The sequence below is a fragment of the Macrotis lagotis genome, chromosome 4, assembly GCF_037893015.1.
Source record: "Macrotis lagotis isolate mMagLag1 chromosome 4, bilby.v1.9.chrom.fasta, whole genome shotgun sequence".
NCBI classification, from domain to species: Eukaryota; Metazoa; Chordata; class Mammalia; order Peramelemorphia; family Peramelidae; genus Macrotis; species Macrotis lagotis.
This window is the reverse complement of record NC_133661.1, coordinates 254,837,221-254,851,255: the sequence shown is the minus strand read 5'-3', so window position 1 is coordinate 254,851,255 and position 14,035 is coordinate 254,837,221. Positions and strand designations below refer to the sequence as shown.

The window sequence follows — 14,035 nt, the reverse complement described above, 5'->3', positions numbered from 1 at the left end:
GTGGTAGAATACCTCAGGGATTGTGTTTGGCCCTGTCTTTTCAACATTGTCATCATTAATTTGGAAAAAGACGAAATTGGTATGCCTGTCAAATTTTCAAACCTAATAAGAATTAAAATGGGGGATGACAGTTTCTGAATGTAGAAAGTGTTTATTAAACAAATCATAGCATTCAAATGAAAAATATTTGCAAATTTTATTGCACTGCAAGCTCATTATGTGTCAGTAATTTGTTTTCGCATCTGGATAAACAACTGCAATTTTAAGCTACGTGTCACTGCCATGGTCAGAGATACAATGTTGGTGATGTGGTTAGCTCTTGGAATAATGTTCAAGATGCATGTTGATAAGCTGAAATGTTTTCTAAGAAGAATACTCAGGATTGTGCATCAAAATTCATTCTACATAATCATCATTTGAAGATATTAGCTATACTTAATCTAGGGATGAAAAGATTTGTAGGGAACATGATAACTGCTTTTCAGGTACTTGAAAAGTTCTCATGTGGAAGAGGGAGCAGATTTGTTCTGCTTGACTGTAGAGAGTGAAACTTAGAGAAACGTGTTTAAATTACAGAGGCAAATTTAGATCCTATGTTAAGAAAAATTTCCTAATAATTGTAACTGTCCAATAGTGGGACAGCCTCTTTCTACAGATAATGAGCCCATCTCAAGTAGAGGTCTTCACACAAAGACTCAGTCTTGGAGAAATGGGTAATAAGAGAACATTGATGATGCATTGATTTTTTTCTTCAAGCCTCCTTTTTCATCAACTTCATTTTCTTCATGACTTTTGTCTAGTAAGGGCAGTGGGTAGGGATCCTCTTTCCTTTTATCTTTTTCCATCTTAAGAAAGCATCTCCTTGTTGGATATGGACTAGCAGAAATATGGTAGTAAGGTGTACTAAGCTTGAATCGCAAGTTTCTTGTGGTTGTGAGGAAGGAATAATCCCATTGTGACACCCCTGTTGATATGTAAGTTGAGGATTGCTTATTTTCCTCCCAGAACTTTCATTTTAGGAGAGTGACAAGATCATATCTTTTCTTCATTTCCCATCCACCTGTACTTTAGCATCCTGGCTCCAAAACTTGTATCTTTGTCCCTTTCCCTCTTGAATCTTCAACTTCTTTTTATGTTGTCTTATATAATATGCATTAGATTATGATCTTCTAGAGGGCAAGGACTGTTCATTTATTGTAGAAAAAAAAGAAATACCAATACTTAACAAGTGTCTAACATGTAGTAGATAAATTTTTTTTGATTCATTGAAAGATTGGGTGACCCCTACCCCTATTGTCAGAAATTTTGCAAAGGTGATTCCTTTGGATTGGATGAAATGGTTGATTTTTAAGTCCCTTACTGAATTTCAAGATTCCATAATCACTTCAACTACTAGTCTTAGCTCTTTCTTCTGAACTTCTATACAGTTCACTTGTAATTTTTCTGTTGTTAGAATGTTGTCAGAGTAGTCCATGACTTACTATGAACAAGACTGCCAATAAGTCTGCTTCCAGAATACCTCATATTTCTGCCATCATAGGACCTTTTCCCACTACCCCATAATTGGATTTATACAGCCAGGAAGAAAATAGGGAATTTCCTGAAGAACAGATTTTAGAAGCAAACACTCAAACAATCTCTCATTATTGTTCTCTTACTTCCCTCTTTGGTCTTGAGCCTCCTAGATCCTAGAATCTTTATGGGCCATCTAAGTTAGCTTCACAATGAAGACTGCCAGTACTGGATTACTGGTCCAGTGCTCTATTCCTGGTCCAGTGCTCTGAGTTTGATCAATTACGCATCTATAAGGAAAATTTCTAAATGGATTTGATTTAAGAATCATCAGAAACCTAGTAAAAATTTGTTTTTTGATGAAAAGCATATATGATATAGTAAGACATGATTTGCAGAACATTTGCTTAACAAGCCAAAATCATATACTTTTTGGAAAAATATTTTAAAATTATTAAAATCTGGCATAATTAATAGGTCACATTAGTCTAACATATATTAAAATGTCATAACACAGTCATGTAAGAAAAAAGGACAGATTAACAAAATAAAACCAGTGCTTCAGAGCTAATCCTTAGGTTGATTATATATATATAAAACTAAGTGGGTTGATGGGAGTTGAATACTGCTTTTATAACAACTTTAAAGGATTTTTATTCCAGAGACCTAGGCATTTAATTTTATCTTACATTTTTCTTTCTTCTTTAAAAAATGAATAATTGTTGTTTTCCTTTTTTAGGATCATTTTACTTCTCCAGATGAGTATGATGACCCCACTGTTCTTTATGAAGCCATCACATCTCATGAACAAAATCTGGTAATAGCTCATGAAGGGGATCCTGCTTGGAGGAGTGCAGTCCTCTCTAATTCTCCTTCCCTACTTGCTCTACGCCATGTAATGGATGATGGCACCAACGAATACAAAATCATCATGCTCAATAAGCGCTACCTTAGCTTCAGAGTTATCAAAGTAAGTTCCTTTGCAACTGATTTATATCAGTGAGAGAATTTCATGAGCCTGGAAGTTAGTCTATAATTGGGTGTGTCACCTGTATTATTTGAGCTCCTTCTGAGTCATCTCAAAAAAATCATCTTAAAAAACAAAACAACAAAACTCTACACCTTTTTTCTTTTCCTTTTTAAAAACATTTTTGGCCAGACAGTGGGGTCAAATGACTTGCCCAAGGTCACACAGCTGGGTAACTATTAAGTGCCTGAGACCAGATTTGAACTCAGGACCTCCTGACTCCAGGGTCAGTGCTTTATACAATGCACCACCTTTTTCCAAGGATAGAATATCATTGCTTCAAAATATGGAAGTATTTATGAACACCCCAAATTTGACAATTGATTCAGTCTCATCTCTAAAACATTTTCATGTACAAAGTTTTTTTTTTCAGGGTTTTTTTTTTTTGCAAGTCAATGGGGTTAAGTGGCTTGCCCATGGCCACACAACTAGGTAATTATTAAGTGTCTGAGGTCAGATTTGAACTCAGGTACTCCTGAATCCAGGACTGGTGCTCTATCCACTGTGCCACCTAGCCACCCCTGTACAAAGCTTTTTAAAAAGCTTTGACATTATAATTTCAGTGGATTTAATTATCGTTTAATTAGAATTTGGTGCTCTCTTACCCACTGCCCATGAAATATTTCTTCAATAACTATGATCTCTGTATAGCACAAATGTAACTTTTCCTTCATAGTAGTTTTAAATCTCTTCTGCAATTAAAACTTCAATCCTCTCTTGAATTTTTAAACCATAATGACTTCATATATTTTTCAGAAGATTTAACTTTCAAATTCACACTTTGGTAGTTTGAAATACTATCAATTATTTGCAATTGTTTCTTTCAAAACTTGTAATAGTCCAATTTCATTTTGTGATCTGCATCCAGTTTAAAGTACTATATATAGAAGGGAAAAAATCATTCTTGGCTTTAGTGTCAGAAATAGTTGAAAAAAGTTTTGTGTAACCTCATTAAATATTTAGCAATAGTAACAACATAATAATGGTGAAGTAAATTGCTTAATTTTTCTTCATTTATATTTTGTGTAGCAATTTTCACAATTTATTCTTGTGATAGCTTTTAGAGTTGTGAGAAAGACCATGCTTGGTTCTTAGTCAATTTCCTCTTGTTTACAGGTGAATAAAGAATGTGTTCGTGGCCTTTGGGCAGGGCAACAACAGGAATTAGTTTTCTTGCGCAACCGTAACCCAGAAAGAGGGAGCATACAAAATGCAAAACAAGCCCTGAGAAATATGATTAATTCTTCATGTGATCAGCCTATTGGATACCCTATCTATGTCTCACCCCTGACAACATCTTATTCTGATAGTCATGAACAGTTAAAGGATATTCTGGGGGGGCCTATCAGCCTGGGAAATATCAGAAACTTTGTAATATCAACTTGGCACAGGTGAGCTAAGGGGAACTGGGGCAAGGGTTGGGGGATGGAGAAAGCACATATCATGATTTTTAAATATTAGTTTTCTAGAATCTGGTAGCATGATTATTCTTGTTACTGACAGTATTACCTGTGGTTCCAGTATCCAAGTGACATCTATCAGAAAAGATCATAATTATTTAATCACAGAAACATGAATATTCCATTTTGTTGGAGGGGGTTCCATTCTATGTTATGACTTGTTACACTTCTAAACTGTGCAGGCCAGCTAACAGGAAAAATGGATCACGAATTTTGTACAAATTAAATGATTTTTTAAAAATTCCTTTTCAGTAGTTGTTCTATATTGAATGTTTATTGAAGGTTATGTGCCATAGATGCATGGATTCTTTTCCAACAGAGCCATTGCCCAGGATATAAAGAAATCTTTTCCCTTCTTCAGTTTTCTGTAGTCTTCAGTTCTCTGTACATTCAGTATGCACACAGATGCTTGACTCCAATGCTCCTCTTCTCTCACACATCCTAGGAAGTTTCAAGTCTATGGAAGCCTGAAATGACAAAACAGTTTTAGAGAAAAGGGAGTTTTTGAGTCTTTAAAAATAAAGCCGAAGAAATAGGCAACATAAAATCTTTACTTGATTATTTTTAAAAGAAGTGTTGGTCTGATGATTTGAATATGTCAAAAAGACATCCTTAATTCTTTCCCTGTGTCACAAATTCTTTTGTCCCTGGCAAGTTGCTTAAGTTCCCACCCACAGACTCCATGGCAATCTAAAATTAATTGTGATACTATATTTTAAAATATGAGGGTACTGCATTTGCTAATTAAAAACAAATCTTTCTGAGGGCTTTCTCCTCGTATTTCCTCCCTCCTTCTTTCTAATCATTCCTAAACTGTCAAGATTCTGATATATTGCCTGCTATCACCTTAGCCCTTGTCATATGGCTTTGACAGAGTGTGCCTATTAATGTCAACTTTAATCAAAAAAGAAGAATAAAGGGGTGGCTAGGTGGTGTAGTGGATAAAGTACCGGCCTTGGAGTCAGGAGTACCTGGGTTCAAATCCAGTCTCAGACACTTAATAATTACCTAGCTGTGTGGCCTTGGGCAAGGCACTTAACCCCATTTTCCTTGCAAAAAAACAAAAACAAAAACAAAAAAAAAGAATAGGACATGAGTTAGTGATGAACAAAGATACTTTATTTTTTACAGTATTATACTAGAGTCTGCCTAAAGAGGCTGAACTCTTTGTTTTCCCTAGGAGGAAGAAAAGAAGCACTATAAAATTGCAGAGATGGGAAAGGATTTACAGAGGTACAGGATAGCAGAATAAATAAATGAGGTCTTAAGGGTGTGTACATATTTCAGTATCAAGCAGACACTGACTAAAATCCCATTTTCAAATATACTTTTTATGGTACTGAATTGTGTTATTATAGAAAACATTAAAGTTAGAATATATAAGGTGAAGCAGATTGGGTAGAATGGAAGAGATGATGGTTCCAGGTTCATTCTTCTAAAAATATTATGTTCAAATGTCAATTTAAAGCGTTCTCCATGGGTAAAATTGTTAAAAAATTGTTAACATAGTACAGGATAACTGGGAAAAAATAGAATCCATACCTTGAAGTATCTGAGCCTAATGCTCTGGACTTCATTCTGTTCATAGGTTAAGGAAAGGTTGTGGAGCTGGCTGTAACAGTGGTGGGAACATTGAAGATTCGGATGCAGGAGGTGGGACTTCGTGCAATAGTAATAATGCAACAAGTGCCAATGACCCTCACAGCAACGTGTTACAAGGAGGCAATGGAAATTCAGGACAAGGGCCTGGAGCTGGGCTCTACCCTCCTGTTACATCTCACCTTCCAACACTTGGTAATATTGAGAATCTTTGTGTAATAGTGTTAACTTTTTGGCTGTGGAGACTGTGATTGTGACTGGTTCTAATATCTGATGCATATAGCTTAATTATGCACTCCTGAGTAACTTACCCAGAAAACCCTTGAGTCAAAGCACATTCGGCCTGTGGAGAGAATCTCCTGTAGCACCTCATTTTACAGAGGGGGAAACTCAGACACAGAATCACCCAAGATTGCATGACTAGAGTTTAGTCTAAGAAGCTCCTTTCTATTATGCCATACTATCTCTCAGTCCTGTGGTCCCTTCATTTGTCTTTACTATGGCAGCTTTTAGGAGTAGCTCCATTGCTGAGCCCTTTCCGTTTACTTTCATCCTTCCTGACCATTTCTTGTTTGTCAGAAAATTCTTTACTTCATGATCCTGCCTCACCAGGAGCCTGAATTTTTCATGTTATATCTTAATCTTCTAGAGGTTAGAATAAAAACCACTATTTTCTTTAACCATAATTGTGATTTCATTAGTTTAGAGCTCCCAGTGAAAAACTTTCAATGGTATCTGTTCCTAAGACTGTTGGCTGCAGAAAGCATTGCCTGGGGCATTGATAAATTAGGTGACTTGCTCAGTAACACACAGGCAGCATGTGTCAGAAATGAGACTTAAATTCATATCTTCCTAAGTCTAAAGCCAGCTTTCTAGTCACTCTGCTACACTGATTCTAAAAATCCTACATTATTTACAATATCACAAGTCTGACACCTGAAAGATGTCCTACAGCTAATAAGTCAGATTCTCTGGGTCTTAATGTTTTCATCTGAAAAATGAGGTTGGACTGGATGACCTAATGTCCTTTCTAGTTCAACATCTACAATCCTATGACAGAACTTGAAAAATCATTGGAGATGAGAAAATAAAAAGTCAATGATAAAGCCAGGGTTTTAAATAAAGAATACAAAGTAAATAGAACCAGATTATGTCTAAGACCCTTTTTTAGTTGTATATCTATGAACTGTGATTCATGTTGGTAACAAAAATAGTGAAGTAAGAAAGAACATCACAAGGAAAGATTACAAATTTTGTTTTAAACATTTTGAACTTCTAATATCATTTCAATGGAATATGAAAGTAATTTGAATGGGAAGTTCAGGGGTCAGGCCTGAAGATAAAGGTGCATTGAAGCACTGCAGTAAAGTAGATTCCTAAGGCAGGGGAAATAGTATGTTTCTCATGAAAATGGAAGAATGTTTTCAGTTTGAAAACAAACAAAAAGAACTTGAAAAGACAATGGAAAATCTTGACTTAAGTCAGAAGATTGAATGGTTGCAGGACTACTTACCACTAGATATGAATGAGGCTCTTCCTAAAGAGAAGACAGTGAGATACCCATTAATTAATACTTATTGAATCTAATTCTTTTCACTGAGAGGGAAGCAGCTGCTTACATAGTATAGAATGAATGGTGATAGTGATTCAAAAGAGAGGAGTGGGATAAATAAATTTGAAAACATCAAAATTTGGGGAGCCAAAAACAAAATAGATGTGATAGAAAAGGATAGGAAAGTTAAGAATAATCATTAGATTTGGGGATAACAATATAAAAAAGATTCAGAGAAAGGAATGATATATAGTAGGATCCCATAGATAAAAATTCGACAGAAGGAAGCCCAAGGGAGAGTAGAACACGAGAATTATGACATCAGAAAAAGAATCAATTTCTTTGAAGAATAAAAAGAAAATAAATAAGGAGACCAATGTGAATAGAGAACTTACCATGCAACTCATATTTTAGAAAAAATTTATAAACTCAAGATAGACAAAGTATATCCACAAAATATAGTTATTTCAAATGAAATGGTGCTTTTTTTTAAAAGATAGATTTATTTTGTATCTTTCATTGACATTATATAATTATGATTTTACTGAAGTGCCGTTTCAAAAGGAAAGATGCTGTGTTGGGAGGGAAGGTTCAGAAAGGAACACAATATAAAAGTTAAAATGCACCAATAAAAAGATAGGTGACAAAAAAGAAAAACCTAAAATACATTCCAAAATATTTATAATTATACTTTCTAGAGTCACAAGGAAATTGAACAAAGCAGATGCCTATCATTTCTGCACATGTGAAAATAATATGTGGTATATAAATGTAATAGACTATTATTTTACTGTATAGAAAATGTTTAAAATTGCCTTACTTTCTTTGCAGAGGTAGAGAACCACAAGTGTGGAGCATGTACTGTCAAACTCTCTTAATACTTCCTCTGTAATGCACTTACCATGTGACATTTTATATTATAGTTATCTGTTTTAGCCCTTTCTAAGCCAAAAAAGGTCATGAGGGAAGTACCCTGCACAGTGCTTTACAATGAAGTAGACACTTGATAAACTTATCAGTGCATTCACTTGGTAGAGCAACAGACTGCTTTTGACACTTGTCTTGATCTTTGCACCTTTTTCCCAGGTCCCTGAGGTTACTTGGTTGTCCAAACTGTCTTAAATTTTAGGTGATAGCTTAACATAAGTAAATTTGTCATTTTTTAACTGCCTAACATAAGTAAATTTTTCATTTTTTTAAGCAGACCTGTGATTTCATTGCTTTCTACAGTCATAGTTTTGGTTATTCATAGCTGGCCATGGATAGTTTAATGGGAATTTTTGGAGATTTGCATGTATCAGGAAAATCTCAGATAATATGCACATGTAAAGGAAACTCAAAAAAATTTAATAGTCATAAATGCTTAAGTGTTATTCATTATTAATCAGTTTTATCATTGATGACCATAATAAGTACACATACTTATTATAAAATAGTTAAATTTTGTTTTAAGTTCCAGCATACTCAAAGAACTAAAGACTATGCTCTCTTTTTGGGAATGCCTCTTCATCTCTAACCATCCATCATTGGATCTTGTGCTTTTCATAGGAAAAAATCCATCAAGCAGTTGCTACAGAGGTGGAAGCAAAGACTTACATAGAAGCTGCAACTTTTTTATGGATGCATTGTTTTATTTGTTTTGTGTGTTAAATGAATATGATCATAATTATAATATGATCAGAATAAAAGTTTGGGGTGGGGCCTAGAGTTATTTGTTGGATTTTTTTACATTCCTGGGACCTGCACTTCTAACCTTTCTCTGTTTCTACCCTACCTCGGGTTGAGGGAGGACTATAAAAGGAGCATCCTCTACCATCTGCACCTTCTTTGTAATTTATAGACTCAGAAAATTGCTTGGGACACTAGGATCAGGAGGTGTCAAAAGTGGGACCTGAACTCCATATCTTCCCTTCTTCCCTTCCATGAGACCTCATAAATGAAATGTAATCCCATTAAATAAATAGGTAATTATGCAGTACATGGTAGAATGGAGAGCAGTAAGAATGATAGGTGCTAGAATTTAGAGTTAAGAAAGAAAGCTTCCTAAGTAGAGAAGATGACATTTGAACTCTATCTTGAGTAATAGTGCAATGCATCTAGGTCAGGACATCCAGTATTTGTCTTTGCATGATCTTACTCTCCAAAGTTGAAATGTGTTTTGTATATCTAGACATGATGATGAAAGGAAGCCTGTAACACTAGACATTACCACTAACTGAAAACAGCAAAGGAGAGCTTTTCTCCCTACTTGAACAAGAGGAAAGAGAGTAAGCTAAATGGGATATGGAAAAGGATACTGAACACTAGGACTTTTGCCTATATTATATAAGGCTCAAAGATTATTCTAGCAAAACATGTTAAACTCCCTCCTTGAACTGGTACATTGAATTCTTAGTGATCTTAATTAACATCCAAGGTTTGAAGTCCGGGCCCTATGACAATCACTCTTTTCATTGAGCTATTGGGAGAGGTGCGCTACTAAATTATCTGCCACTTATGTTTTGGACCTAGCTACCAGATCCAAAGCAAATTTGTTAAGCAATATTTTAACCAAACTTTCCATGGTCTCCCAATCATTACTTTGTTATAGATGTTAATAAATATTTGAATAACTTTAATAGTTTCCTATTATAAATTTTAAGGTATTTTATTACTGCTGATCTTAAGTAGTGACCACAAGTGATATGATTAGAATTTTCCACAATGAGGTTTAAGTATTTAACTACCTTGCTAATTATTCACTTTAATCCATTTTGTTTTTATTAGGCCCTTAGTTGTCAGCCCTTGGTCCACTACCTTTTTGGCTGTCTCTATATGTCTCTGATAGAGAGTGAGTTAAAGAAATAAAACCAAATAGGACATTTTAGTAGTTCTAATAAAAAATATTTTATGAGTCAAGCAGCTGAAGCATAAACTAAAATGAAATTTGACTTCTGAAGTCAGTTAACAGTAGATTTCAGTTATCACTGCTACATACTAGTTTCCTAATAAGAAAAATTGAGTGTGAATGAATCAAGTTTAGAATAGAATTTCAAAATTGCCTACAATATTTTACAATTTTATTTTCCTCAAAATTGTGGCATTGCTAATTTAATATTAAATTAATTTCTACCATAGTCTTTGTTCAATATTAGTATTTATGGTTTAGGAATTCCACTTTGTTATTTCTAAATTAAAAAATAAAATTTGAGATCTGCTTCCACATACTTTTATGATAGGCCTTTCTTCTAGCTATGTAGTTCATAACTCCTCTGTGCTTTCTTGTCTTTTGCTTTTCTGATCTATAATTTCTATCACTTCTGTTAGATGCAGTCATTCTTGCTGTTCTTTTAGAATCTCAGAGCTCTAAAAAAAGAGAAAAAAACCCAAGCAAGTTCTTACTCCACTTTGTCTAAATATGTGGCAATTGATTGTTCATTTGTGGTTTTTCATTCTCACTATTTGTCTGATCCTACCTCCTTTGCTAAGCATAATATCTTTTATAATACTTTTTATCCAAATCAATATTGTTAACATTGCTGCAGGCTACCTAACTGGGTAGCTTTGTAATTTTTATTCATCAGAGTTGTTAATTTCAGAATTACTGGAAGAATATTGTTATTAAAGCTTCCTCAGACATGGGGGCGGGGCAAGGATTGTGGTGACTGTCTTTTTAAAGTGAACACTTTAAAAATGAAGTTTATTAACCCTCATGAACTAAAAAATATTGTTGAATACTATTAGAAAAAAATGGAATAGTGAAAATTCTTATTATCAACTTCTTAATGTACCTGAAAGTCAAACTATCTCATTTTATCTTACCAGGTAATCAGGTTAATAAACTAAGATTGAAATAGTTTATGGAATAATTCACATCATCATACTTAAATTTTGATTTATTTAGAATGTATCTGAAATATATGGCATTCTCAATAAAGGATTTAGAATTTATTATAATGTCTTATCATTTACTATAAATGTTTACTTTGGTGTCTTTCTGATGTTAGAGTTGGGGATAAAAATCATTTTAGCAAGTGAAACTTGTGTTTTAAAGAGCAACTAAAGAAATGTATACTCCAGATATTTATTAACTGTGAGACAATTTTCAGGAAACATGTGCTTCTTTATATTAACTGAGTTAAGGTCTCAAGGATTAACTGAGTTAAGGTCTCAAGGATTCAGAAATTAAAAGTATTATATTTTAGATATGCTTATCAAAGTGATTTTCCACCCCCTTAGGTACCAGCCACAGCTCCCACTCTGTACAATCAAGTCTGGTTAGACATTCTCCTGCTCGTGCCTCAGTTGCCAGTCAATCTTCTTACTGCTATAGCAGCCGTCATTCATCTCTCCGAATGTCCACTACAGGATTTGTGCCTTGCCGGCGCTCTTCCACCAGTCAGATTTCCCTTCGCAACTTACCATCATCCATCCAGTCCCGCCTTTCCATGGTGAACCAGATGGAACCTACTAACCAGCCTGGCCTGGCCAGTATGCAGCATGGCTTTCCATCTTCCAGCAGCTCCAGTCAAAGCATCCCAGCTTGTAAACATGCCCTTGTGGGTTTTCTAGGGACAGAAGGAGGACAGAATATTGCTTCTGATGCACAATCAGGCAGCAACTTAAGTCCTGCCAACAATCCACAAGCCAAAAAAGGAGATGTGATTTACAGAATCCAAGTAAGTAAAGAAAAGAAGTCTTATGTTGCTGTCCCCAGTTTGTCTGAAGTATTCTGTCTGTGTGATCTTGGGTGATACTCCCAACTTGTGTGTGTGTGTGTGTGTGTTGAACTTTTAAACAACCTTGACCTTTCAAGGGATTTGTAAGTTTTACTTAAATGGAAGTTCTATTGGATTTTCTTAAAAATGTATATTTTCTCATATTTTCTAAAAAAAAGTTGAATGCCTTAGGAGAACTGAAACAGTAAACATATATCTTTGCAATGGGAATTTTCTCACCAATCTTTATCAGCCATTCTTTTTATTTTTATTTTTATTTTTTTGCAAGGCAAATGGGGTTAAGTGGCTTTCCCAAGGCCACACAGCTAGGTAATTATTAAGTGTCTGAGACCAGATTTGAACCCAGGTACTCCTGACTCCAGGGCTGGTGCTTTATCTACTATGCCACCTAGCTGCCCCTTTATCAGCCATTCTTACTTTCTTATTGGGTTACTATAAGAAGTTCTAACAATAGAATGAAAGGAATTTGGAAAGACTTTTTTTTTTTTTTCACAAGGCAGTGGGGTTAAGTGACTTGTCCAGTACCACATAACTAAGTAATTATTAAGTGTCTGAGATCAAATTTGAACTCAGGTCCTTCTGACTCCAGGGCCTGTGCTCTATCCACTGAGCCAACTAGCCACCCTGGAAAGAAGACTGTTAAAGTTTCTTATTTTAGCAGGCAGTCTGGATCTGGACTTTCAAAGAATGCAGTATCATATCAAGGATTCTTTTTGAATTTTACAGTTTTCATGAAACTAACACAGAGGGGAGAAAGCATGCATTTTAACCAGACCATTACTGTTTACAATGTAGATTGTGGATCCCAGTCAGATTTTGGAAGGGATCAACCTGTCAAAAAGAAAGGAGCTGCAGTGGCCAGATGAGGGGATACGGTTAAAAGCTGGGAGAAATAGCTGGAAAGACTGGACTCCTCAGGAAGGCATGGAAGGACATGTAAGTCCTATTATAAAATTAACTTCATGATTTGATTTTAAAGGTTTCCAATAAGTATTATATAGAATTTCAGAGTATACTTTTGATGACTGTGATGATTTATATAATTCAGGAACCTTCCATGTTGCTGAACTTATATTTTTTTTAAAATGCTTTGTCTCCTGGGCCTTTCCTCTCTTAATTCTTAAGGTAAGTTGACATATCTGACAGGTTAAGTTGTATGTGCTTAGTCAAGTAGCTTTTTAATTACTTAGATAAGCATAGTTTTATTTACAAATATTATTTTAATAGAAAAATATGAATTCTATTTTAAGTCTTTCATAAAAAATTACATTTATTTTTAGTTGTTTTTTTTTTTTTTTGTTTTGTTTTTTGCTAGGCAGTGGGGTTAAGTGGCTTGCCCAAGGCCACACAGCTAGGTAATCATTAAGTGTCTGAGGCCAGATTTGAACTCAGGTACTCCTGACTCCAGGGCCGGTGCTCTATCCACTGCGCCACCTAGCTGCCCTACATTATTTTTCATTCACAATAATATAGTTGCCCCCCCCTTTAATAAAAAAGATAACATTGGGTTCATCATTGTCATTTCAAGTGAGGACAGAAAATATAATAGAATTCTGCTTTTTTAGCTATTTAGTTTTGTAATTTGGTTTTTGACAGTGTATATGGAGAAGGAAATGATTAAATACTCAGATGGTCTTCCAGAAAGAATGTAAGTGCAGCAATCCTTTTCATAAGACATTCCATTGAACTAACTTTGAAATCAATATAAACCTTCAGCGTTGATTACTTCTGGGTTAGGAGTTAGTATTGGATATCAATAGCAATTGCTTTTATGGTTACTGAAATCTTTAGAATACACTTAATGCAAAGAAGGACACAAATGCATAAATTATGCACATATTACATAGATTTATCCACATTTTCCAAGGAGAGTAAAATTAAAATTCAAAATCAACAAAACAAAACTTAACAGCAGATTTGCAGCAGTAAATGTAGTACAGTGATTATTTAATGATCTGTACAAATAAGATCAAATCTGAGTCATGGCTTATTGCATTTAGAAGAATATACAAAATAGTATTGTCATTGTACGTTGGCATAGGTACACAATACAGTTGAATATGTTGTCATTGAATAGAAACATGAATGTGTAAATTCTTAATTAAATAACTTTTGCATGGCAGTTAAAAGTCCTATAATATCTGTTTATTTCTCGTACTTATTGGGT

The 14,035-nt window shown here is 34.7% G+C and overlaps 1 protein-coding gene across 5 annotated transcripts in view; it reads left to right on the top strand.

Moving 5' to 3' along the window:
- The window catches only part of PCNX1 (pecanex 1), a 211,748-nt gene that overhangs the window by 187,394 nt on the left and 10,319 nt on the right, over positions 1-14,035 (top strand). For all 5 annotated transcript variants that reach the window (XM_074235828.1, XM_074235827.1, XM_074235825.1 and 2 more), the window contains 5 exons: positions 2,252-2,482; positions 3,656-3,930; positions 5,588-5,793; positions 11,369-11,808; positions 12,664-12,804. In XM_074235828.1, the coding sequence (XP_074091929.1) occupies positions 2,252-2,482; positions 3,656-3,930; positions 5,588-5,793; positions 11,369-11,808; positions 12,664-12,804 (1,293 nt within the window). The remainder of the gene's footprint in view (positions 1-2,251; positions 2,483-3,655; positions 3,931-5,587; positions 5,794-11,368; positions 11,809-12,663; positions 12,805-14,035) is intronic.